We start from the raw sequence: 22,896 nt of genomic DNA, 5'->3' as shown, positions 1-22,896 counted from the left end.
GATGATTTGGCTGCTGCTAAATTATGCCTGAACTTGATGAATGGATTAACTGAAAGCGAGGACTTCTCAATTAATATTTCCTCTGTCTTTATGATCCTGTAGTTGGGGTTAAAAATGTGAAATGAAGCACTGTGCTGAAAGATGAGTGGCTATATTCTTCATTGCTAAATATGCACACAAAATGTCCTTTATATAAGCTCCTCAACGTTATGAAGTTAAAAATGCTGATTCAGCTGCTTAGAAAAAAAAGAAAAAAAAGAAACTGAACTCAGCGAGTGTCCTTCTGTTTTATCCACTGCTGCTTGGCTGCCTCCTTCATTTCTGGGCTTTAATGTGCAATTTGGGGTCTGTTTCAAGGCTCGGCTCTTAGTTGCTTGGTGTAAATGAGTGCAGTCCTCTGGGTGTTACATCATTAGCTGTTGGCACGGAAACGCATAAATACTCATGTTCTCAGCAGATTTGAAAAAGGACTGAGAATAATATTTATCCTTCTGCATTTAACAACCATGTGAGCCTCGTTACATGGGTTTTGGTCAGCTGTTTGTGTTTGTGGTCTCATAATTACACAAACTGTGTGTTTTTTCAACCGTTCCCTTGGCTGATAAGTGGAAACAACACACAAGCACCATCTGGCTCCTCTCTCAGGACTTAACAGCTTTTGGTGCTGCCTCTCAGACTGTTTTTCTTTTCTTTTTCTTTTTTTTTGCGCTACTCCTCATCGGCTTTGTGCTTTGGCCACGATTCATGTCACACACCACATAAAAATCGACTTCTCTTTATTTGTGTCATGTGGCTATCCTGTGTTTTCCAAAAATATATTTTGCTCCCTCTTTAGGCAGTTCCAGGTGTAAAATAAATAAATAAATAAATAAGAAAAAAATCAAATGTATTCCATAGTCAAAACAAAATGCAGATGTAACTTTATTTTTAAAACAGTTTGCAATAAAACATGATTAATATGATGTTTTCCATGAGAAATAAGTGCTACTTTTGAAGAAAGTCACTTTTTCCGACACAGTGGACCTGTTTTTGGTGACACAACTTGACGATGTTTCGACAAAACATTAGGTTGCAGAACTGTGTTGACATGCATGATGTCTATAGTTTTTTATCTTTTTTTTAAAACATTTTTTGGCTCTAGAGGCCTTTATTTGACAGGAAAGTGGGCATTGAGAGAAGGGGGAAGACATGCAGCAAAGGTCGCCAAGGCCGGGAATCAAACCTGCAACAGCTGCATCAAGGACTAAGGCCTCCATATGTGGGCGGTGCTCAACCCCTGCGCCACCACAGCACACCCCCTGGTTTTTATCATATTTTATATGAGTCCAGAACTGCCTGCAAACCAGCTGCCGTGAACCTTCTTACTTATTTTGTCCCACCTGGTGCTGCGGTCAACCTAGGGCGTCAAGGCAACAAGCTTGTTTGAAGCCGTGCAGAAATTGTGGCACCTACCTGAATGCTCTCAGAATTTTAGTGCTTCAAATTAGCATTTATTGGTAATCCCACTATGTTGAATAATAGGAATATTAATCTCACTACAAGGCACTCTTATATTCAACCAGAGGGTGCCGGTTTGTTACGTGTCCAAGCCGCACTCAGGTGCTTTTTTTCCCCTCAACTTCTTCTTTCCTCTTTCTTTTCATTGATTTGTATTTCCTTTTATGTTTCTTTTGATTTCAGACATATAACAAAATATAATTAATATGAACTTGACAATGGAGAGCAGAAGTTGTAAAAAAAAAAAAATCATGAAATGTGCTTTTTAAGCGTCCAGCTGCAACTATACAAATGTATAAATGGTTTCAGTTCCCCGGGCATCCCCGGGCTGCCCTGGCTCCTTCGTGAAGTGTCTGTGTGTTGTCCTGCATGCAGTGCAGTGAAACCGGAATTAGGCTGCCTCCCTTCCCCTCATCAATGTTTTATCCACCGCCTGAAGAGCCTGAGCACCAGAGGGTGGAGCTCGCCCACAATAAGTGATCAAATTACGGAAGTCATGCACAGGTATGATAAGCTGAGGTGGGTCAAGACGGCTGTTAAGAATGAAAGAGAGCTATTGGTTTTGCTTTCAAAATAAAAGCCCGAGTGTGGCGATTCTTGTCAAAACACCGTTTTATATCTTAGGAGTTTGATGCACATATGATGGCAACATCATATGGCAACACCACAACTCTTAAAGCCACATATCTACATAATCTGAAGGGGGGGGGAAGTTTGTAAGACATTGACAGAAGTTATATGCGTGATACATTTTATAAAGTTTTCTTTGTTTTTGCATGCAATATTGAACATTTTACAAAATATTTAATGTTCTGCTATTGTCGTTGCCTTATTGTTTAGGAACAAAAACTTCACAACAGAGGCTTGTATTTTTGTGGAGTTGCACATGTTTTGTGCACATGACAAGAAAAAAAACCCTCTGGCTAATACATTATGAATGTACATCGCCAGATTTCACCAAATACAAAGTTTTTACAAAGTACAATCTAGATAAAAACTGCTCATTCTGCTGATCCTGTGTTTTATCACATCATAGCAGGTACACGAATCAAATTAAGCTGCTAGCATTAGTGAGCACTAAGACAACTTTTGACTGACCTTGATTTTGATTCTGAATCATTTCAGATGCATTTTAATTGCAGGTGGCTCAACTTCATTTATGACACTCAAGACGACCTGGAGGTCATGATGTAAACCGTCAATAAAGGTTAGTGGCGACTCAAACAGTGATGATGATGATAGGTTTTTTTTTCTTTTTTTGCAGAACTTTTACTTGCTCATACCTATTTATATTCCTGTTTGAATGTACTTAGTTTCTGTGAATACTTACCACTTGAATGAACACACGTCTCATTTGGCTTGTTTCATTTAATATGCCAGTGTGAGGGCATTCCAATAGTGTGAACTCATACTCCTTAAACCAACTTGAGCATTTTTTTCTCTTTCTGGCAGCTGAAGAGATTATTATTTTCTTTTTTTCCTACTTCTTCTATCTTGTGTTGTCTGGAATGATGGCCAGTGGCCTTTGGTAAATTTATTTTTTCTATATTTTCAGCATGTTGCTATTGGAGAACATATCAAAGAACATACATAATATAAAACAATGACAAAAAACTGAAGTGGGATTGTCCAAGTTTGATCAGTTAGTATAAAAAAGGCTTTGAGAAAACCTTATAGTTTTCTATCATTAAGCATAACAATACCAACAGGTACAAAGGAGACCCTGTGTGCATTTTACATTAATGGAGATGATACCAGCTGTATTGCATGTGCATGTTTTGTGGAGCTAATTAGTAGGGCTGGCCTCATTATAAATTTATAATAAAATCTGACCATTCCAGTCTGCCCCAATCCTTTTCACACACCTGTTCCACCAGTTTGATTGTTGCCTTGTTTTCCTGGGGGGAAAAAATGCAGTATTCTCACACTTGGTCACAACGTTTTGCTACAGCCCTACAAAGTACAAAATCATCAATTGTAGGAGAAATTGGGTTAAAAAGAAGGGAATGAGTAAAAAAAAAGTACTTTTTTGATTAAAAAAAAGTAGGCTTGAGGTTGTTCGAATAAAGCTGTTTAAAAAAAAAAACCTGTAGATAAACAACTAACAAAAACTCGACAAAGATTTTAAAGTTTAGTTGATTTTACAGAAAACTGTGGCTACTTCATTAAAAAAATTCCAACACAAATTGTTTTATTTTGAAGGATGAAACAGGAAGTCCGGTGATTACAGTCTTTGTTTTGACGTCACCTGCATGGATAGACGGTATTTGGGTTTCCAGCCAACTGAATGCGGCCGAGTGTTGGAGGGGGTCGGTTAAACAACGCTTTATTTTTTCAAAATACAAACATTACTATCGAGGTAGGTCGTCGTTTTGTCACGCAGACGTAATGTCGCAGTGGGTTAGCTTGCTCTTGTAGCCCAGCTGTCTCCTCAAGGCTCTGACAGCATCCAGCAGCAGGTTAGCTCGGTCCAGTCAGTCTCTGGCTCTGCTCACTGACCTGCAGCATCGACTGGGGCGGTGTGTGGATATGTAACATTTTGACCAAATTGGTAATGTTCTAGTTTTTGACGTCAAAGTGATATAACTGGGGGGAAAAATGGCAGTTGTTATTAGAATGACTCAGGGTGTCACCGGATACAACACACTTCTAAGCTTTAATGGGGGCTGAAATGTTTTTGTGAGAAGCACACCATGTTTTTTTTCTGCAGTTTGATTTTTTTAAAATTATTATTATTATTTCTGTTTGTTTTTACAATGCAGATTGAATTTAGTACATTGTAGTAACTCTGTCATTCGCCCACACACAGCTGGACGTGTGGAAACAGGAAGTGAAACACAAACTGACCTGAGAGATCTCTGAAAATAGTTTGTCCTGGGATCACCTTAATCTGAACAGCTGAACACAAAACAATAACCCATTTAACGTCTCTCTCTTCCTCTCTCCCTCGGCCCAACGTCTCCCTTGCACGCCCGCAGCCATGTCTCCATCAGTCCCGCTGCAGGAGATGATCCGAGCCATCAGGTCAGCCAGGACCCAGTGTGAGGAACGGGGGGTCATCCAGAGAGAGTGTGCCGCCATCCGGGCCCAGTTCAGACAAACCGACAATGGCGGGCGGTCGCACAACCTGGCCAAGCTGCTCTACGTGCACATGCTGGGCTACCCTGCTCACTTTGGTCAGGTGAGGGGAGATTTAGTTAATTCCTGTCATGGGGTTTTGCGTGGGCTGAAGTGTGGGAAACCATCAAGTGTCTGCTTTCACTTCATGCCGACTTTCGCAAAGTCCAAGTCCAAAGAGAAGTGAGGCACCGAGAGGTGTTATTTGTGTGATAAAGCAGAACGTCCACGCCCCTTCCACATGTTGCCATTTTACAAGCATAAGCTTCAATGTCTTTTCTTGGGATTTCGTTTATAAATCTGAAGCGGAACAAAAGGTTCTCATCGTACTTAGTCACTTTGAGTCAAGACTTTGTGAAAACCCTTTCTGCTCCCACTTGGAGATTATTTTGGTAAATGTCTCTACCTGTTTCGCACATCTAGAAACTAAGTTTTTGTCCCGTCCCTCATTTAGAAAAATAGGTCACGCTCAGTCGGATCCGTTCAAGATCGATTGTAGACATCAGGAGTTAATTCTTACCACAAATTCTCTGTTGAATGTTCGGGTGTCCAACTCTGGGCTATTGGGTGTCTGTCAGTCGTTAAAACGTATTAAATTAAGGCCTTACAATATCTTATAATCATAAAAAAGTAAGTGGGTCTTACATACGTTGATCACAGGTCTTAAAATTTGTGTTGACAAAACTATTTAATCATATAGATTCACATACGTATACATATTTGTTTTTCTCCTGAGACTTTTCTGTCAGGTAAAATTTGAATCGCTCTCAGACATCTACATTGGACGGTTGAGGCTACTGCTAACTCACTGCTAACATACCCTTCGCTAGTTCACAAGCTGTTTGTCTTAGGTAAGTGCAAGTTTATTGCCAATTGGATGGACGCACTTTGTGCATTTCTGTGAAGACAGAGGTCTTAAGTTTAATTCATAATGGTCTTAAAAAGTCTTAAATTTGAGTTGGTGTAACCTGCAGAAACCCTGAGCTACCTTCCTGCAGGTTTTTAGACTCATTCCTTCTCCAACATGCCTGAATCAATCGATTCCAGGCCGGGTTCTGCAGAGCTGATGAGGAAGATCAGAGACATGGCTCAGACGTGTTGAAGCAAGGCTGCATCTCGAAGTTGCGAGAGTTGCTGTAAACCGGAGATCTTCTGGTTTTCTTTCAACAGCTGCTTTCGTAAAGGGTGTGTTTGCAGAGCGCAGCACGATTGGGATATCGTTTTACTACTGAAAACCTGCTTAATTTTCTGTCCATTTCACATTTTTGTGCGACTTTGTTTTGGTCTGTCACATAAAATTCTTTTTCTAACATGACAAAGTGTGAAGACTTTTCCAAGACGCTGTAGTAAGTGGTTGATCTTAGTCCCTTTTTTTCTGTTATCTGAACAACGTGAATTGTGTTTAATTCCCGCAAGCAAAACTTGTCAAAGATCAACAAATCTCCTGTAAGTAGGCCACTGACTCTGTCGTTTCCACGCTCAGACTACCGAGTCTCCTCTGCTCAGAGTGATGAAAGAGCAAAGATTTTTGCCTTTGGGCTTCAGCAAAGGGGTCAGTGTTTCAAGCAACTCCACACTTCACAGAGTCGTTTCTTTTTCTTGTGTAGATGGAGTGCGTTCGGATGATTGCCAGCCCGCGCTACAGCGAGAAGCGCGTGGGGTACCTGGGAGCGATGATGCTGCTGGACGAGAAGCAGGATGCAAGCCTGCTCATCACAAACTCCATAAAGAAGTGAGGAGAACTCTTACTAACTGCACTGTATGTAATAGGATCTGCGTTTATATTCATGCAGGGAGAAAAACACTTTTTGTGTTGGTGCATTTCCTCTTCGTACGGCTAACCGTCAGTGGTTGGTCAGAATAAAGTTATAATCACACATAGTGCTGTGGAAAGGTAGTTAGTCTCTTACGTTTTTCTGTTTTTCTTACGCTTCAGTGTTTCAGACGATCAAACACATTTTAATATGAAAATCTAATAACTGGTTGTGTCGCCCATGGCAACAAGAACTCCCATTAAGTGTTTGTGAAAGCTGGCAATCAGCCTTTAACTAAATTTCTTCCCAGGATGAAAGGGTTTTCGATTAAGAATGGCCCGTTTAGCATCACACGACAGCATCTGAGTTAAAATCGAGCCATGACTTGGACTAGGCCACTCCCAAACCTCCATTGTGATTTTTATTTTGCGGAATTAACTTGTAGGATTTGCGACGGACTGACGGTCACGCATTTTCAAGAGTGAAAGTGTTGATTCCACCTTTGACGGTAAAAAAAACATCAGCCTAGATCACTACGCTCCCTCCACCATGTTTGATGTTTTTCTCCTAATTTCTATATTAAGATTATTAGATGTAAGTACAGATGTAACTGTTACAGAATATTTACCGAAAACGATTAAGAAGATATTTTGTTTTGTTTTTTTTCTTGGTAAACGTGAGACAAACCTTTGCGGGGTTTTCTAGTCGTTTTTTCTTATCATGTCTTATTGTTGAATCATGAACCTGGGAACATTAATCTGCTTTTATTTTTGTTGTTTGTGCTAGTCGGCTCTCACTGGAGTCATAGAAAACATTTGTTGTAACTCTTTCCAGGCTGATGGGTCTCAACAACTTTGCTTCTCATCTAGTCTTTAATTTCTTTAGATGTTGTTACTTTTTGAGGTATTTTTTCCTACTTCATGTTGGTCCCCTTCAAGAGATGTTTGGGTTCTTCAGACTGGTTTGTAATTTAGACGGACTTCTTTGTATTTTCCTCAGATTTTGGGTGATATTAAAAGTTGTTTCCTATAATCTGAAGAATGTGGCCAAAAGATAATTTTAATGAAAGAGACAAACCTCAGTGGAATGAAAAAATAACTAATCATAAAAGTGTTTCATGTCATTCAGATAAATTATATGTCCAAGTTTTATTTTATTTTATTTTTTTTATTTTTTTTTGCGATCAATTTATGTTTCTGTGTTTGTCTCGTTCAGCGACTTGTCTCATAGCAACCAGTACGTGCAGTCTCTGGCTCTGTGCACGCTGGCCTGTATGGGTTCAGCTGAGATGTGCAGGGACCTGGCCCCAGAGATCGACAGACTGCTGCGCTCCTCCAACTCTTACATAAAGAAAAAGGTTACAGCATTTCCTTTTTTTAATTCATGCAGTTCCGACACATTTATCCATTTGTAGAGCTCTTTTTGGTATTACTGGAAACACCAAAGAATGTCAGCGGTTTATTTTATTATAATTTTTTTGGTATGTGGGAGTTTTATGTTATTATGAGCAGTCGGTGTCCGACCCCAAGCTTCACCAGTCAAAGAGGAATTTGTTACAGATGAAGATGAACTCTGCACAGACTAGAACCATAATGAGTTTTATTCATTTGATACAAAATAAGAAATGTTTTATCGGTTTTACACAAACGCATTATTGTTCATTTTAGGGATGTCCAGATTGAGATTTTTAGTAGGTAGTGTAAACTTCAATAAAACTTGATTAGAGATTCAAGTTGACACTATTTTCTTATACGTCCATTTGAATTTAAGTTTTCCAGTAACACCAGATTAATATTGTGACTAAAACCTCTCAGATTTAGAATATCCATTTTACCACATGATCCGCCGTTTGTTAGATGTTTGTGTAACACGGGTTACATTTTTGCAATACACCCTTATCTTTTTGAGGGATGATTGGTGTGTAAAAATCTGACACACTTTTTTCTCCAATCGCTGTCAAGGCTTATTCTTTCAGTCGCTTGATTAATAAGAAAACAAACTTCTGCTTTATCCTATTTATTATTGAGTTGGTAGTCCTAATGTTACTAGAGTTTAGCAAAATGTAAAACAACAGATTGGAAACGTTGCAGATTAATTTAGCTACATATTAATGTAGATGATGGCTAATAGTAGCCTTTGAATTGAGGTATTTGTAGCTCCTCTGTTTAAATTTAACCACTCTTGGTATGAGATTGCGTAATTTATCTTGCAGGCTGCTTTATGTGCCGTTCACATCGTGAGGAAAGTCCATGATCTAGGAGAGCTCTTTGTCCCGTCAGCTCGCTCCCTCCTCTCCGAGAAGAACCACGGTTGGTAGATTTTAATCCCACGTCTTGCGTCCCGGTGTCCCAGATGTCGCTTCCATGACCTTCTCGTATTTACCTTTTTACGTGCAGGTGTGCTACATGGAGCTGTTGTGCTCATTACTGAGCTGTGTGAGCGCAGCCCAGAAACGCTGGAGCGCTTCAGGAAGGTAAGCGGCGTCCCGATCCGGTGGCTCTGCGGTAATGTGCGCGCCGTAACAGTGGGTGTGTCGTGTGCTCTCCAGACGGTCCCGGATCTGGTTCAGATCATGAAAGGCCTGGTGATTTCAGGGTATTCTCCGGACCACGACGTGGCAGGAGTCAGTGATCCGTTCCTACAGGTCAGCCTCGCTCTTTAGGACTTTGACGCTTGCAAAAGATGTCCGCTTCTTCTCTTTGGCGTCACTGGATATTTTATTGACTTAAACCCAGATTGGGTTTTTTTTTCTGTTATGCTTTGTAAATTTATGTCAACATTTGTTTAAACTTAGAGCAATTCATAGTGCCTTGCAAAACTGCTCAGACCTCTTCAACTTTTCTACATTTTGCCACATTGCAACAACAAATTTCAATGTATTTTTATTGGAATTTGGTGACTTCTTGTGCCAGCTGGTTGCACTAAGTTTAGAGTAAAGCAGGCAGATTACACATGAGACTTCTAAAATATTTATTGGTAAGAGATTTGGAGAACCTACATTACTTTTAATTGACCTATCATTTAAAATCCCCATAAAATACAACAAAGTTTATAGGTGTAATGTCAAAACTGCCAAAAGGTGTTAATACTTTTGCAAGGCACTGAATACTTTGATGCAAGTATACACAGGTGTATTATTTCTCCTGTCTTTTTGTGCTTCTTCTCCCCCCAACTTTTCCTTCAGGTACGCATCCTAAGGTTGCTGAGGATCCTCGGTCGGAACAACGAAGCAGCGAGCGACGCCATGAACGACCTCCTAGCTCAGGTTTTGTTTTTATTCTTCCAACCGGACAGCAGTACTGGGATAATGAGATGTTTTGCTCAGTTCCAGAAAAGTTTGCTGTTCAAATTTGTCTTTTGGATATCTTCCTTGTCTGTACCAGACTGAATTGTTTGCAAAATGCAGTGTCCTCAAATCTTTAAAAGGTTTTATATTAATTTATGTAAAATTAAGGCCTTAAAATCTCTTGAATTCATTGAAGAAAATGTAAAGTCTTACATTTTGTATTCTAGTCGTGTGCAGACATGTTCTGTGACTGAAGGCGGTTAAGGCTACTGCTAATTAACTGCTAATACTTGCTTGCTAGCTTGCTAGCACACAAACGAGCCATTGGCAGCTAGCATATGTCTCTCTAGGTAGCTAGCTTGCTAACTCATGACTGAGTTAGCAAGTGATGTGAGAAGCACAAATCTGCTGCCAAGAGCCAAAAACCCCCCAGTTTCGGTCCCCTGCATTTCTTTCTGCTCTGTCATGATAAACATCTTAAACTTTTTTTATTTTATTTTTTTTTTTTTAATGGTCTTAAAAAGTCTTAAATTTGAGGTGATGAAACTTGAAATTCAGTCTGTTGTCCAACAACGGCAGCTTACTGACGTGCGATTTGTTTTCTAGGTAGCGACCAACACAGACAGTACCAAGACCGTGGGCAACGCTGTGCTCTATGAAACTGTTCTCACTGTACTGGACATAAAGTCAGAGAGCGGCCTCAGAGTGAGACACGTTCTCTTTTTACTGCATCGTTACCTCAGCAGGCTTTATTTGATTGTCAAACGCTCATAACTTCACATGCTCCATAGGTTTTGGCTGTAAACATCCTGGGAAGATTCCTCCTGAATAATGACAGGAACATTCGGTCAGTGCTGATTTTCTTCCTGTTTTATTCCTTCACCCTCTGTCGACTCTGCTCACCGCCCATTTCCTCTGATCTCTGTGAAGGCTTTTTTTTTTTTCCTTCTTTATTTCAAAAGTGACTGATCTCCTTCCAGCAGGCCGAGCTGAATAATTACTTTCCCCCTGAGCGTTTTACACTAGGAGCTTGCTCAGTTTAAGCACATTTTAGCAGTGAATGTGGACTTGTTGCATAGGTTCCTAGAGGTTTTGTTGTATTGTGGATTTGTTGGTGCTTTTTAATAAGTAATAGAACGGGTCCATCTAGTTTGCTCTTGCAGAACTACTGACTTTCTTTGTGCCAGGGCGGCAGTGATGAGAATGTTTCTTTCCTGTTAGACCTGCCTTACTTGATCATATCTGCCCAAACATAATGTCTTTGCTTAGAACTGTAGAAAAGTGCTGACACTGTTGTTAATCACTGTTCATGATGTGGTATAAAAAGGAAATGCTTCATTGTTGGTCCTCTTGCAGATATATTGCCATGACCTCTCTTCAGAAGATCGTTTCAACAGACCACAATGCAGTTCAGCGGCACCGTGGGACCATAGTGGACTGCCTGAAGGACCAGGACGCATCTGTCAAGCGGTAATCGTTGCCTATTTCTTTGGTGAAAAATGGGCTGAAACAGAAACACAACTACATGAAAGGCCTCTAACTCACACCCAGGGTACAAAAGAGTCTGTTTTCAAGCAGGAGTCAGAAGACCAGAGGTGTCCAAAGTGACCCATTTGCAGCCATTGGAATGATTTTTTTTTTTTTTTTTTTTTTGTGGCTTCTTAATTGTATTTTTTTTTTTTTAATTGCACAAATTTGGTTTCTCAAGCACAAACTGTTGATGCAGATGGACAATTTTTTTTTTACCATTTTTAGGGGAAGATTTTCTTTGGCAAATTGAAGTCCCCTTATGATGGCAAATATTGGTAACACAAAGTTCTTGATTTAATTTACCATGTATTTGGCTTTCATTTTAATTTCATGGTAAACAGGACAAAACCCATCCATATGTCATTATTATGATTTTAAAAACGTTATTTTTCTTTTTTAGCAATTTTTAGGACGCCTGTATAGTTACTTCAATATCATTATTGGAGACGCTTACAACCAAAACCATAAATAATAGAATGGATTATGAAGTCTCAGAACAAAATTGCCCTTCAAAAAATATTAATTGTTAAAATGAAAGTTATTGAGTTTATTTTAATTTATCATGTGATTAATCGATTAATTGCTTATTGCGACATGCTTAGAAAAAAAAAGTTGTATAATTTATGTAAAAACATACGGGAAATCAGTTCGAATCTAGGAAAACTACATAATTTGCCATTATGTAAAGATGTGCAGTAGTTATATTTAGATTAAAAAAAGGCAAGAACATGTTTTTAAGATTTATTTTTATGGAAGAAAACGTCAAAAAAAAAAACGATTACAAAGGACTTAATAATAGTTTGACTTAATCTCATCCTGCACTTTGTTTGCAAAGAGGAAGATCCATCTGGATCTGTATGATTGGGGGAAGCACTGCTAAATCTACGAAACTGAAGTAGAAATGGTTGCATATCATCATAATACACATTTTATATCTATTTATCGATTCAATCGTGAACCAAACCTGAAAAACGCCTGTTGTTACATTTATTGCTTTTGAAAAAAAAAAAAAAAGATTTGAATAAACACAGTGAATCGGTTACAAAAGCAAGATTTGATTTTTTTTTTTTTTAGTAGTGTCTCACCATTAAAAACATCTTTCACGATTACGTTTCAATAAATCCACACAAGCTCTCAACAAATTTACAACCAGCAAGTGAGACAGTTTCACACCACCTGTGATTTTTGGCTCCCTTATTTTCTCGTGTTTCAGCCTCTTTCTTTGGGAGCTGCTTCACTTATCTGGCATCCATTTAAAAAAAAAAAATAAAAATAAAGCTGCATTAATGAGACAGAGCATTTGTACCAAACAGACTAGCATTTAAGCCTATTTAAAGCATCTCTTTTAATGTTCATATGAAGAGATAAACCCCCGAGTATCAATATTTAAAGATGTTCCTTTTTTCACGTCGGGGAACGCTGTGAGCGCCTGTCGACGCAGCCAAGCCGGATTAATTAGCACCTTTGATCCTCCTCTCCCGTCCATGTAGGCGTGCTTTGGAGCTGTCCCTGGCTTTGGTGTCGGCCTCCAACATCCGCTCCATGATGAAGGAACTGCTCATCTTCCTCTCCTCCTGCCCCCCCGAGCTGCGGGCTCAGGCTGCCAGCGGCATATTTAACGCTGCTGAAAGGTAGAGTCTCAAAGAACGTTTGGTGGATTTTATTCTGCGTATAAACGACTGATTTATTCTCAACACAGCCTCGTAACGCATGCAAACACAGATGACTTCCCCTCATGCATGTGAACAGATTGGACGTGTTGTGTTTTTTTTTTTTTTTGACCCAGAATGGGGCAGTTTTAATGCTGAGGCAGATGCAATAAAGGCTCTACTTATCCACTCAGTGATATTCCTGTCTGACAGACACTGCCCAGCACTTATTCTCCTACACACAATGCAGATACAGATTCAGCGCGCTCGTCTCACCGCAGAGCACTGCTCAGTTGGCTGTGTGTGTGTGTGTGTGTGTGTGTGTGTCTCTGTCAGGTATGCACCCTCCAAACGCTGGCACATTGACACCATCCTGCATGTTCTCACCACGGTAAGTTCACTGTAGTAAACACTCAGAGCCTCGCGAAATGAGTCGTGCTGACATTTTGTCGCCTTACAGCCACAAACTTTGATGAGTTATTAGGCTCGTACAGGAGGCATCGACGACTTTGATCGCCAGCGTTTGCACTCCTGTTTCACGTGTTTTAGTGTTCCCTTTATTAGCAGGTGTTTTTATTCATAATTTAGTGGTTCAGTGGTCTTTCTTCATCAGCAGCTGGATAGGAAGTGTTGTAAAGAAGTAGAAGACATGAAGTAAAACTCCACACTAATTTGACTAACAGTTACTCTCCCAGCTGAGCTTTGCATCTCTGCAGCTCCTCCAGAGTTTCTACAAGCATCTTGGTTGATTAATGCTCTCTGGCCCGGTCTTGATTGGTTTCACTCTCTTCCCGTTTTTGGATGACGCATTAAAAAGATTTTGAAGTTTGTGGTTGTAATTTGACAAAAACTAATACAAAATTCAGGGAAAATAAACTTCTGGGTTTTTTTTTTTAAATGCCTCCTAACTAAGCTTTTTTTTCTCTCTTTTAATTGGTAAGAAAGTGTAAATTCAACAGTTCCACATATTGCTTAATTTTTCAATTAATCAATTACTAAATTAGCTGACAATTATTTCAATAATTTATTAACCATTTCATGTCTTGCGGTGAATGGCTAATATTTTTTTTTTTTTGCTAGTGTAACATGAAGGGTTGGTCTTTTTGCTAAATGCCGCCGCTATTTTCATTGAATTTCAATATATGCATATTGAAGAAATACATATGACGACACGATGCTGAAGGACCTACTGCCGCGTTCGCGTGAGCGCGTGTGTCGTTTCCTCCCTCGCAGGCAGGGGGCGACGTCAGAGATGAAACTGTGCCTAACCTGATTCAGCTCATCACCAACACCTCAGAGCTGCACTGCTACACCGTCCACAAGCTCTACCGGGCGCTGTTCACCGACATCTCTCAGGTCTGAGACTCAGGCTGCTCCAGTTTCACTGCAGCGTTTGAGTTGGATGGAAACAGATTTGTTTTTTAATAAAAAATTTTTTAAAAAGTGAGAATTTATGCTTCTCCTATGTGTCTCCAAGTGATGTACAAGTGGAGTTTCTTTGTGTTCGCAGCAACCCCTGGTCCAGGTGGCTTGCTGGTGTATAGGAGAGTATGGAGACCTGCTGCTGAAAGGAGAGTGTCAGGAGACAGAAGCTGTGCAGGTGAAGTACTGATGTTGTGTTTAGGTAGAAAGCGAAGAGTGCAAGATGGTCACAATGTTCAGGGAGAAACAAATCGTTTTTTGTTTTTGTTTTGTTTTTTTAACTCCACACGGTTAAAGGGAGAAAGATAGTGGCATTTATTTTACTCAAAACTGAATTTGAAATGTAATTTTTTTTTTCTAGGTTTATCACATTTTTTGTTTGTTTTGCACGTGTCTTCATCAGGTGACGGAGGACGACGTCCTGGACGCTTTAGAAATAGTTTTACAGTCGCACATGTCGACTCCAACGACCAGAGGCTTCGCTCTCACCGCCACCATGAAACTGAGCACACGCATCACAGACAATGTGGAGTAAGGAAACAAAGCAAAGCACCTTTTTAGCCCCTGGCGCTCCACAGTGATCAGAATCGTGTAAAAAGCCCTTAACAGACCAGTTTGTTGATGGAAGAACTTCTGCAGAACGCTGGCTGTAAGCAGCTTGCGTAATTTCTCCGTCTCTCTTTCTCCTCATGATCGCTCTCGCCACCGGCAGTCGGATCAGAAGCATCGTCAGCATCTACGGAAGCTGCATAGACGTGGAGCTCCAGCAGAGGGCGGTTGAATACAACGCACTCTTCAAGAAGTATGACCACATGAGGTAGGCAAAGACAGAGCAGCGTCAGGTTTTTTCTTTCTTATGTTCTAAGACAATGGCTCTCAAGTTTTTATAACAAATAGACAATGTGCTCTCTTCTATTTTAGACTTCATTTGGAATTCTTAAGCAGTATGGAAGTTTGAGTAGGGTTTCTCCAAGGTCTGGGTATTTTTTTACTCTAGAAAAGTCTGATCACCATCAAAATGTGTTAGAAATTCAGGGTGAACTTTTATTTTTGATATTTAAATATTAGCTACAAAAAATGAGAAATCTGTAAACCGGAGCAGTTCTTTAACTATCAGTCCATCCATTTGTTAGTTTATCCATATATCGATTTGCCCGTCCATCCATTTATTCTCCCATTAATCAGTTTATCATTCAGTCTGGGCTAATAAGGAAGTTTTGGCTAAACTGGGTTTAAAGTCATTCCCATATCCAGGTTCTAAGTTCCGAGGTCAATAAAACACACCGTCTCTCGTTCCAGGTTCACCGTCTCTGTCGTGCTTCTGTGTTTGAAGAATGTTCTGATGAAGCAAAGAGCACTCACTTGTACGGCTGTAGCTATTTCCAGCCTGAGGTCGTTGCTTGTTTCCGCAGGGCGGCTGTGCTGGAGAGGATGCCTGTGATTCAGAAAAACTCTCTGGGTCAAACCAACGGAGAGCTGAGCGAGGAACCCATGAAGGAGAGCCAACCAGGAAAGGTCAAACAGGAAGAGACGGCGCTGCCGCCACAACCAGCTGGCCAGGTATGAGAACACAGACCTTCCTAAATTATCTCTTAACTATAGTTATTGTTTGCTTTTTTTTATTTTTTTATTTTGACGGTCACCAGGAAGTTTAATAATGGTTTATTGTAATAATGTAAGAATAAAGTAACAATATTCTGAGGGTAAAATCATCATAATATGAGAATATTCATAATATGACTTTATTCTGCCAATATTACGAATTTATTCTCATAATTTTATTACTTTTTTCTTGTAATTGTACTATTTTTATTCCTTTTTACGGTCCTAATATTCTGTCACAGAATACAAACCGGTGTGACGCAGAAAAAGTGTTTCCATCGCGCTTTGGTGAGAAACTCCAATTTCGATGTGACTGAAAATCCTTCTAATTCTAGAGTAAAAACATTGTAGCGAAAAATGGGTTTATTCGAAAATAGCATGCTTCTATTAAGAAGATTTATTTCTGTAATTCGAATTTACGCAAATTCATGGTAAGTGGAAGCGCGGCTACAGTTTGTTTGGCTTAGTTCTATTTTAAATATCTGTGTATCTATGTTCTGTGTTTTTTTTATTTTTTTATTTTTTTGCTCAGGTGGTTGACCTCTTGGACCTGCTGGGAGGGTCTCAGGAACCCCTGCAGCCCGGCTCGTCAGTCGGTGGCTCAGCATCAACGCATCTCACTGCTGCCCCCACCAGCGCTGGAGGAGACCTCCTGGATCTGCTGGGTGGGTTCGAGCCCACCCCTCTGGCCCCAGGTCAGTCCCATCAGACACAGATGAGATGGAAACACAAAAACTATATGATGACTGTAAAAAAAAAAAAAAAAAAAAAGCATGTCATTTTTAGAATGTATATTTAACTTTTCATAAGCTGCTTTGCGCCACGTATCTGAATCAATTCCACGTTTCTTTATGCTTCTGCTTGCCTCAGCTCCCACTGTGACGGTGTACGAGAAAAATGGTGTGACTCTGACGCTAAGCTGCGAACAGCAGTCGGAGTCGGGCCTGACGGTCACGCTCACCGCCTCCAACTCCACTGACTCAGACATCAGCGGCTTCACCCTGCAAGCTGCAGTGCCCAAGGTTTGTTTATCTCCCTCCATGAAGCCACCTTCTAACCGCTTCTGTTATGATGATGTCGAGTTCGGTGATAAATGCCCCATTCAGTGCTAAAGCGAGGAAAATGGCCGCAGCAACAGCAGTAGAGCTTTAATGAAACACTTAGGGACTCACTGAATGTAATTGTTAACAGCAGTCAGCTAAAGTGCAAACATTTTAAACAGACTGACATCATTTAAATTCATTTAAAAATGTCTTCTATAATTAAATCACGGTGACCGTAAACTGTTTGTCATCTTATTGAACCGGATGTGTTTGTGCGTTCGCTCAGTTCGTGTTCAAAATGTTGTTGTTTTGGAATGCTAACAGCGGTTAGCATACTGCCTTAACACAACAATGAACAAATCCCTCTGGTCTTCTGAGTCCAGTGAGGTTTAGAAATGAAAATTTAAATTTATGCAACTTTAAAATGAAAAAAAAAAAAAACTCACTAAAATAACTATTGCATTTTGGTTTATGCTTAGCGTTGTGAAACCAACTACTGGAACCAGGAACTCTTATTTTATCTCTGTTAAAGACATTCAACCAATAAAACGTCTTATTTTCAACATTTAAAATGTGCTACTTCGGTTTTATTGTCTCTAAAATCGTTACTACAGTCCTACTGGCAGTAAATGAAAGTAAAAATCACCTGTTTTGCTACGCTGCTGCTTCAGCTTCACCGTATTTTTATTTTATTTTTTGTGTGTTGTTGTTTTCTGTCCTTCAGAGTGTGCAGCTACAAATGAGGGCCCCGAGCAGGGACTCTCTTCCTGCACATGGTGGCGCTAAACTGACCCAGCTGGTGGTCCTCAACAACCCCAACAAGGTTGGTGTGCAGAATGCAAACAGGGCTGTCCCCACATCCTGAACAAGTCTTAAAATGCCTTAAATTAATGTATTTGGAATTAAGGCCTTAAAATGTGTTAATTTCTTTCTTCATTTTTTTTTTAAAGTAAGTTGGTTATAGGTCTTATACTTAGTTGTAGGCAGATTATTTAACCTCGTTTATTAATAGTTTTTTTTTCATGTGGCTTTTCTGACACTTACAGTTGGCTTCTGTGTGTACTGTGACTTGAGGTGATTGAAGCTACTAGTTACTAGCTAGCTAGTAAATACTTATATTAGCAGTATATTTATCATCAGTTAGCTGGACGATGTCTGTCTTAGCCATTAGCTCACTTCTGTTGCCAACACATACCATTGATTTATTTTTCTTTTGTACATTTCTGTCGCGACGGTCTTAAGAAACCCGCAGAAACCTTGTGCAAAGGCGCAAGCGGAGAAATGACGCACAAGCTGCTGCTCCCGTTCAATGTAGTGATTCTTTAACGTTGCACCCTTAGCGGTGGAGGAGAACACCGATGGAAACTTCTTCAGAAGTTGGGGCTGTGAAGTTGGGAATTGACTCGAGATCTTTGGGAACCATGTTGTATTCTTATTTATTTATTTTTACTATAATCAGACATGAACAGTGAACTGTTCTTTACATTTCAGGTAAATCTGAAAATGAGGATCCGCGTGTCCTACACCTGCCAAGGCTCGGTCGTTCAGGACATGGTTCAGGTCGACTCCTTCCCGGGACTCTGAACCGCAGCCGGACCAGGAGGCGTCTCTCCGAGTCCCGTTAGGTCGTTTTCAAAACCCTGAGAAATGACGTGTTTCACAGGAATCCACAGCCACACTGAAGGAGTGATATTTTTTTGGTGCTCGTCAGGTAAACATCACAACGGTGAACATTTAAGGATTTGCAGGTATCGCAGAAAAGAATGGGTTATGTAAAATGAAATCATCACTATACATGTTTAAGCAGGGAGTTTGTTTGTTTTTTTTTTAACCAGAGTGTTAGGGTCACTTGGAGAAAGTATTTATTTTCCTGTTTCAAGATTAAAGTCAAAAGAACCAACTCGAAATGTTGAGGAAAAGGGTGAAATCCTGGGGAGTACAATTGTAATCAAAACACAAAAGGAAAAAAGAAATTAGATTAGAGTTCAAGAAGCTGATTTAAAAAAAAACACTCAATATATTTTTAAGGAACTTTTCTTAAAAAAAACGTTGAGATTGTGAACAAGGGCCTTTGATTTTTCCTCTTTGTGTGAATGACCTGTACTGACAGCAGTTCAGACATTTTCCTTTAACATCCTGTTTCCTCTGCTTTTTTTCTTAACATTTTAGATTTGTTCTTGAACAAAAAAATTGACTTTACTGTTGAACTAAAATGTAAAAAGAAATGTGTGACCCTAATGCTCTCTTGTAGATTTGAATGTTTGTGAACCCTTTGATTTCTAGATTCCTGCACAACTTGTTTCAAAGCATAGTTTTTGTTCTTACAATGTAGTAGTGACAAGAATTAAACCAAATTAATCTAGGTATGCCGATGAGGTCATCTCGGCCTATGACATGTTTTAAATTGAATCCTTTCGATCATGTCTCTGGGCCAGTTTTGCTGCATCTGGTTCTAAAGAAACGAGGACTGAAGATGTTTTAAAGATTAACAAAGGAAAAAAAAATTAAAATCTATTTTTTATTTATCTGAGATACTTATCTGCCTCTGAAAAAAATCAGATATTTTATTTAAAGATTCATTAATACAGAAAATGAATGAGGGTTCACAAACCTTAAAGAGCCACTATGCCAGCTCAATGTTTTTTTTGAAAGACTTGCTGCTGCATTCAGTGTTTTTATTTTCACTGTTTTTTTTTTTTTTTTTTTTTTTTTGGCTTTTCATCTTTGCTCCATATAAAGATATTTGTTTTTATGCTCTTTGCACTGTCTAAACAAGGCAAAAACACTAACCAATGAGTTTCTAACCACTACTTCAATTTTTATTTATTTTTATTAAAATGCGAGAGATATAGAAGAGTAGATTTTAAACACAACCATATGAGTTGCCTTTTCTTATCTCAGAGAGTTCTTCGATTATCCAGGTGTTTTAGCTCCTGACCATTCCCCCTGTGCCTTCTGTCACTCTTTTTTTTTTTCTTTTTTCAAAACATTTCCTTCAGAGGCCAAGATTATTTAGTTTGTTAGACTTGACATACCAAACAACACCTCTCCTGGATGCTAGACTCTTATCAATTGTTTACAGATGATTAAATAAAGCAGGTTTATTTATGAAGATTATGTACAGCAAAACAAGAAGAAATTCAGGCACGCCGCTGCCTACCAGATGTATATTTTGGATAACAAATGTCGAAGCACAACCAAGAGTTTTAAATCCACGGAAACGCCCAGCCTTTTTGTTGGTGGGGAACAAAGCGCTACAAAAAAAACAAACAAAAAAAACAAATGTCGAGATGAAACCAGGGTGTTTGTGTTAGCTCGGTGACTCATTTTCATCCTCTCTGCTTTTAGCGAACACTCTAGACGTCAGATCACACACACACACACGACTCCACTGTAAAGAGCTGAGAGAATATTGATTGTCTTTAAATATTCTGTTTTGTTTTCTAATAAAATAAATTCTCAGGCGTGACTTAATCTGATGTCTGGGGGGTTTTTTGTGTGTGTTTTTTGTAACCAAAGGACGACACTAGAAGTCAACTTTCACCTTTATTCACAAGCAAAGATCACATAATCTTCAAACTGTGGTGGTTTAACTGTTCAAAGTCAAATAAAACAATGTAGGTTAACACACACAAAAAAAATCTACATATGTATTAGAGCGTCCATTTTTCAGTTGTTTTTTTTTTTTTGAAGGTTTAGTTTTAGTTTTGTTTTTAATTGCTGTTTCTTGGTAGCATTAGCCTAATTTAGCTCTAACACTGATTTGAACGCCGCGGTGTTGGCACTCGGCAGGTCTCAGGTCAGCAGCAACTCATGACGAGGGAGAGAGGCGTGTGCAGCTTCTGTGGGGTTCTGATCCTCCTCTTAACGCCAGCACAAGATGGAGCACCGAGCCGCCCTGGATCTTGTAGTCTGCAGCCGTCTTCTCATCGTTCCTGAAGACGGGAGGAAGACAGAAGGAGGCAGGTTGTGGTTTTAAAGGAGAACCCTTATGGAGGGATCACAAAAAGGACTACAAAGTGAGCTGGCTCACATCTGTTTCCCGCTGTAGATGAGCCTCTGTTGCTGTGGAGGGATGCCTTCCTTCTCCTCAACCCTTTCCTTGATTCGCTCCACCTTGATGTGGGACAAAACGAGAACACTCAGCGCTGATAAAAATCAGTTGAGTAATGAGGGTTTTATTTTGTAAAACAGTAGTTTGCGTCAATGCTTCACCTTGTCTGTGGGCTCGATGTCGATCTCTATTTCCTTTCCAGTCAGGGTCTGAAAGTGGGAACGTTAACAGCATGGGTGAGATTCGACCGGATCAACCTGAAAGCTGTTCCAAACTCACCATGATGACATTTATAACTACAACACTAGTGTGATTTTTTTTAAAGCCTCAACAGAAAAATATATTTTTCTTTTTTATATACATGTAGGCATAATTTAGACTTTCAGTTTTTTTCCAACTTACACTTAAATGTTGTGACTGTATCATACATGTACATATCGTTACCTTTCTAAAAATAATAGCATATTATATAAAAAAATAAAGGGAACATTTCACTTTAATTTTGTGTGTGGCTCCAAATCCAGGCCTCCATTGGTTAATAAATTTGATTTCCATTGATGATTTTTGTGTGATTTTGTTGTCAGCACATTCAACTTTGTACAGAACAAAGTATTCAATGAGAATATTTCATTCATTCAGATCTAGGATGTGTCATTTGAGTGTTCCCTTTATTTTTTTGAGCAGTGTATAAATATCCCCCCCCCCCAAAAAAAAATCACTTTTGGCAAGAAAATAAGATACATTTCTTAGGCCGTTACGATGGTAACGATATGTTAGTATCACGAGATTACCAATAAACCTAAAATTTGAAGAGTTAGATGGTTTTCAATCTGCTGTATAAAGGAATTTGTACAAACATTCATACCCTTTTGAAAAGTCCTGTGGTGATTTGTAAGGGTCGCAATTAACTGGAATTTGTCCCCAAAAATTATTTGCTCTATAAAACTATAGAAACAATAAAAACATAGTTGTTTAGAGCACATGTCTGTCAGTCAGCATCCAGAATAAATCTAGGGTTTTGACACGAACACCCAAAAATACATAGTATGGCTTATACAGGAACTCCCGAGTCAAAAGTTGTTTTCCCTCTGCTTTGACTCATGATTTTATTTTTTGAAAAAACTTCAAGAGCAGTAAGTTAAGCAACCAAAATTATACATTAACCTTACTACCAGCTAATGAAACTGTCTTCTGAGCATAAGACTGAGCAGAATCACTGAGTAATGGGTTGAATATATCTCCGGAGAAGAAATAATGAACCGGCGGACCAGTTAGCTGAACAGCAATAAAGTTAAACCTCAATGAAACATTTCTCACCTTAACTTTGATCAGCATGTTGAATAAACACTATTATTTTACTGAAAAGAGAAAGGAGGACTAACAGAACAAAACAACTGGCAAATTAACGCTTTACAACCAGTTCGTCAAGCTAACCTGACTTTACTTCCTGTGTAGCGGGCCAACACTCTAACTATGTCGGCTTTTACCATAACACCAGCAGAAAGGTTCCGCTGTTAAAACTACAGATTAATAATGATAGTAATAATATAAATTTTATCTAGACGTACCTTATCTTTTTTCATAAACTTTTGCAAAAATAAAAACAACACTAATATATTTGTTAGCCGCCATGTGTTGGAGGAGCGTCTGTTGTTACTATTGTTTTCATTACATCCACCCAGAGTTTTAAACCACTGTAATAATTGTCGATAAAGATTTAACCATCTGAGCGTCTGAACAGTTTAGCAAATTAGTGTCACAATTTTAGTAAACTATACACGAAATAATTGGGAAATTTGCGAGATTATGTTGCTAAAAAAACATAATCTCATAGGAAAAATCTCTTAAGAAAAACAAATTCTTGTTTTTATAAAGTGTTGATTACATGTTTTTCTAATTACTATTCTATCTATCTATCTATCTATCTATCTATCTATCTATC

At 39.1% G+C, this 22,896-nt stretch overlaps 2 protein-coding genes across 2 annotated transcripts; one reads left to right on the top strand and one right to left on the bottom strand.

The window, feature by feature from the left end:
- Nucleotides 1-3,718: 3,718 nt before the first annotated feature.
- ap1g2 (adaptor related protein complex 1 subunit gamma 2) lies at nt 3,719-20,147 on the top strand. The gene is made up of 22 exons (XM_007552588.2): nt 3,719-3,856; nt 4,476-4,678; nt 6,222-6,346; nt 7,584-7,725; nt 8,581-8,677; nt 8,765-8,841; nt 8,917-9,012; nt 9,553-9,633; nt 10,261-10,359; nt 10,446-10,501; nt 11,011-11,124; nt 12,675-12,815; nt 13,170-13,224; nt 14,067-14,189; nt 14,344-14,433; nt 14,659-14,786; nt 14,968-15,072; nt 15,668-15,815; nt 16,390-16,552; nt 16,728-16,879; nt 17,625-17,723; nt 18,392-20,147. Exons 2-22 carry the CDS (start codon nt 4,478-4,480, stop codon nt 18,482-18,484), a joined length of 2,385 nt encoding a protein of 794 aa, XP_007552650.1. The 5' UTR covers nt 3,719-3,856; nt 4,476-4,477; the 3' UTR covers nt 18,485-20,147.
- A 286-nt stretch (nt 20,148-20,433) lies between these two features.
- nedd8l (NEDD8 ubiquitin like modifier, like) lies at nt 20,434-22,439 on the bottom strand. Its single transcript, XM_007552587.2, has 4 exons — nt 22,272-22,439; nt 21,116-21,163; nt 20,934-21,016; nt 20,434-20,835 (listed from the first exon to the last, which is right to left on the bottom strand). The coding sequence occupies exons 1-4, from the start codon at nt 22,287-22,289 to the stop codon at nt 20,712-20,714; spliced, it is 273 nt and encodes a 90-aa protein (XP_007552649.1). The 5' UTR covers nt 22,290-22,439; the 3' UTR covers nt 20,434-20,711.
- Nucleotides 22,440-22,896: the final 457 nt, after the last annotated feature.

Source organism: Poecilia formosa, unplaced genomic scaffold (genome assembly GCF_000485575.1).
Source record: "Poecilia formosa unplaced genomic scaffold, Poecilia_formosa-5.1.2 Scaffold49, whole genome shotgun sequence".
Lineage (NCBI taxonomy): Eukaryota > Metazoa > Chordata > Actinopteri > Cyprinodontiformes > Poeciliidae > Poecilia > Poecilia formosa.
This window is presented reverse-complemented; position numbering and strand designations above follow the sequence as displayed.

What these genes read in the sequence shown, in the direction of transcription:
- nedd8l (XM_007552587.2), bottom strand. An exon ending in ACATCGAGCCCACAGACAAG is followed by an intron (nt 21,017 to 21,115) that starts GTGAAGCATTGA and finishes TCCCACATCAAG; the next exon opens with GTGGAGCGAATCAAGGAAAG. An exon ending in ATCTACAGCGGGAAACAGAT is followed by an intron (nt 20,836 to 20,933) that starts GTGAGCCAGCTC and finishes TCCCGTCTTCAG; the next exon opens with GAACGATGAGAAGACGGCTG.
- ap1g2 (XM_007552588.2), top strand. Translation starts at nt 4,478, where the DNA reads ATGTCTCCATCAGTCCCGCTGCAGGAGATGATCCGAGCCATCAGGTCA. An exon ending in ATCACAAACTCCATAAAGAA is followed by an intron (nt 6,347 to 7,583) that starts GTGAGGAGAACT and finishes TGTCTCGTTCAG; the next exon opens with CGACTTGTCTCATAGCAACC. An exon ending in GCCCACCCCTCTGGCCCCAG is followed by an intron (nt 16,553 to 16,727) that starts GTCAGTCCCATC and finishes TGCTTGCCTCAG; the next exon opens with CTCCCACTGTGACGGTGTAC.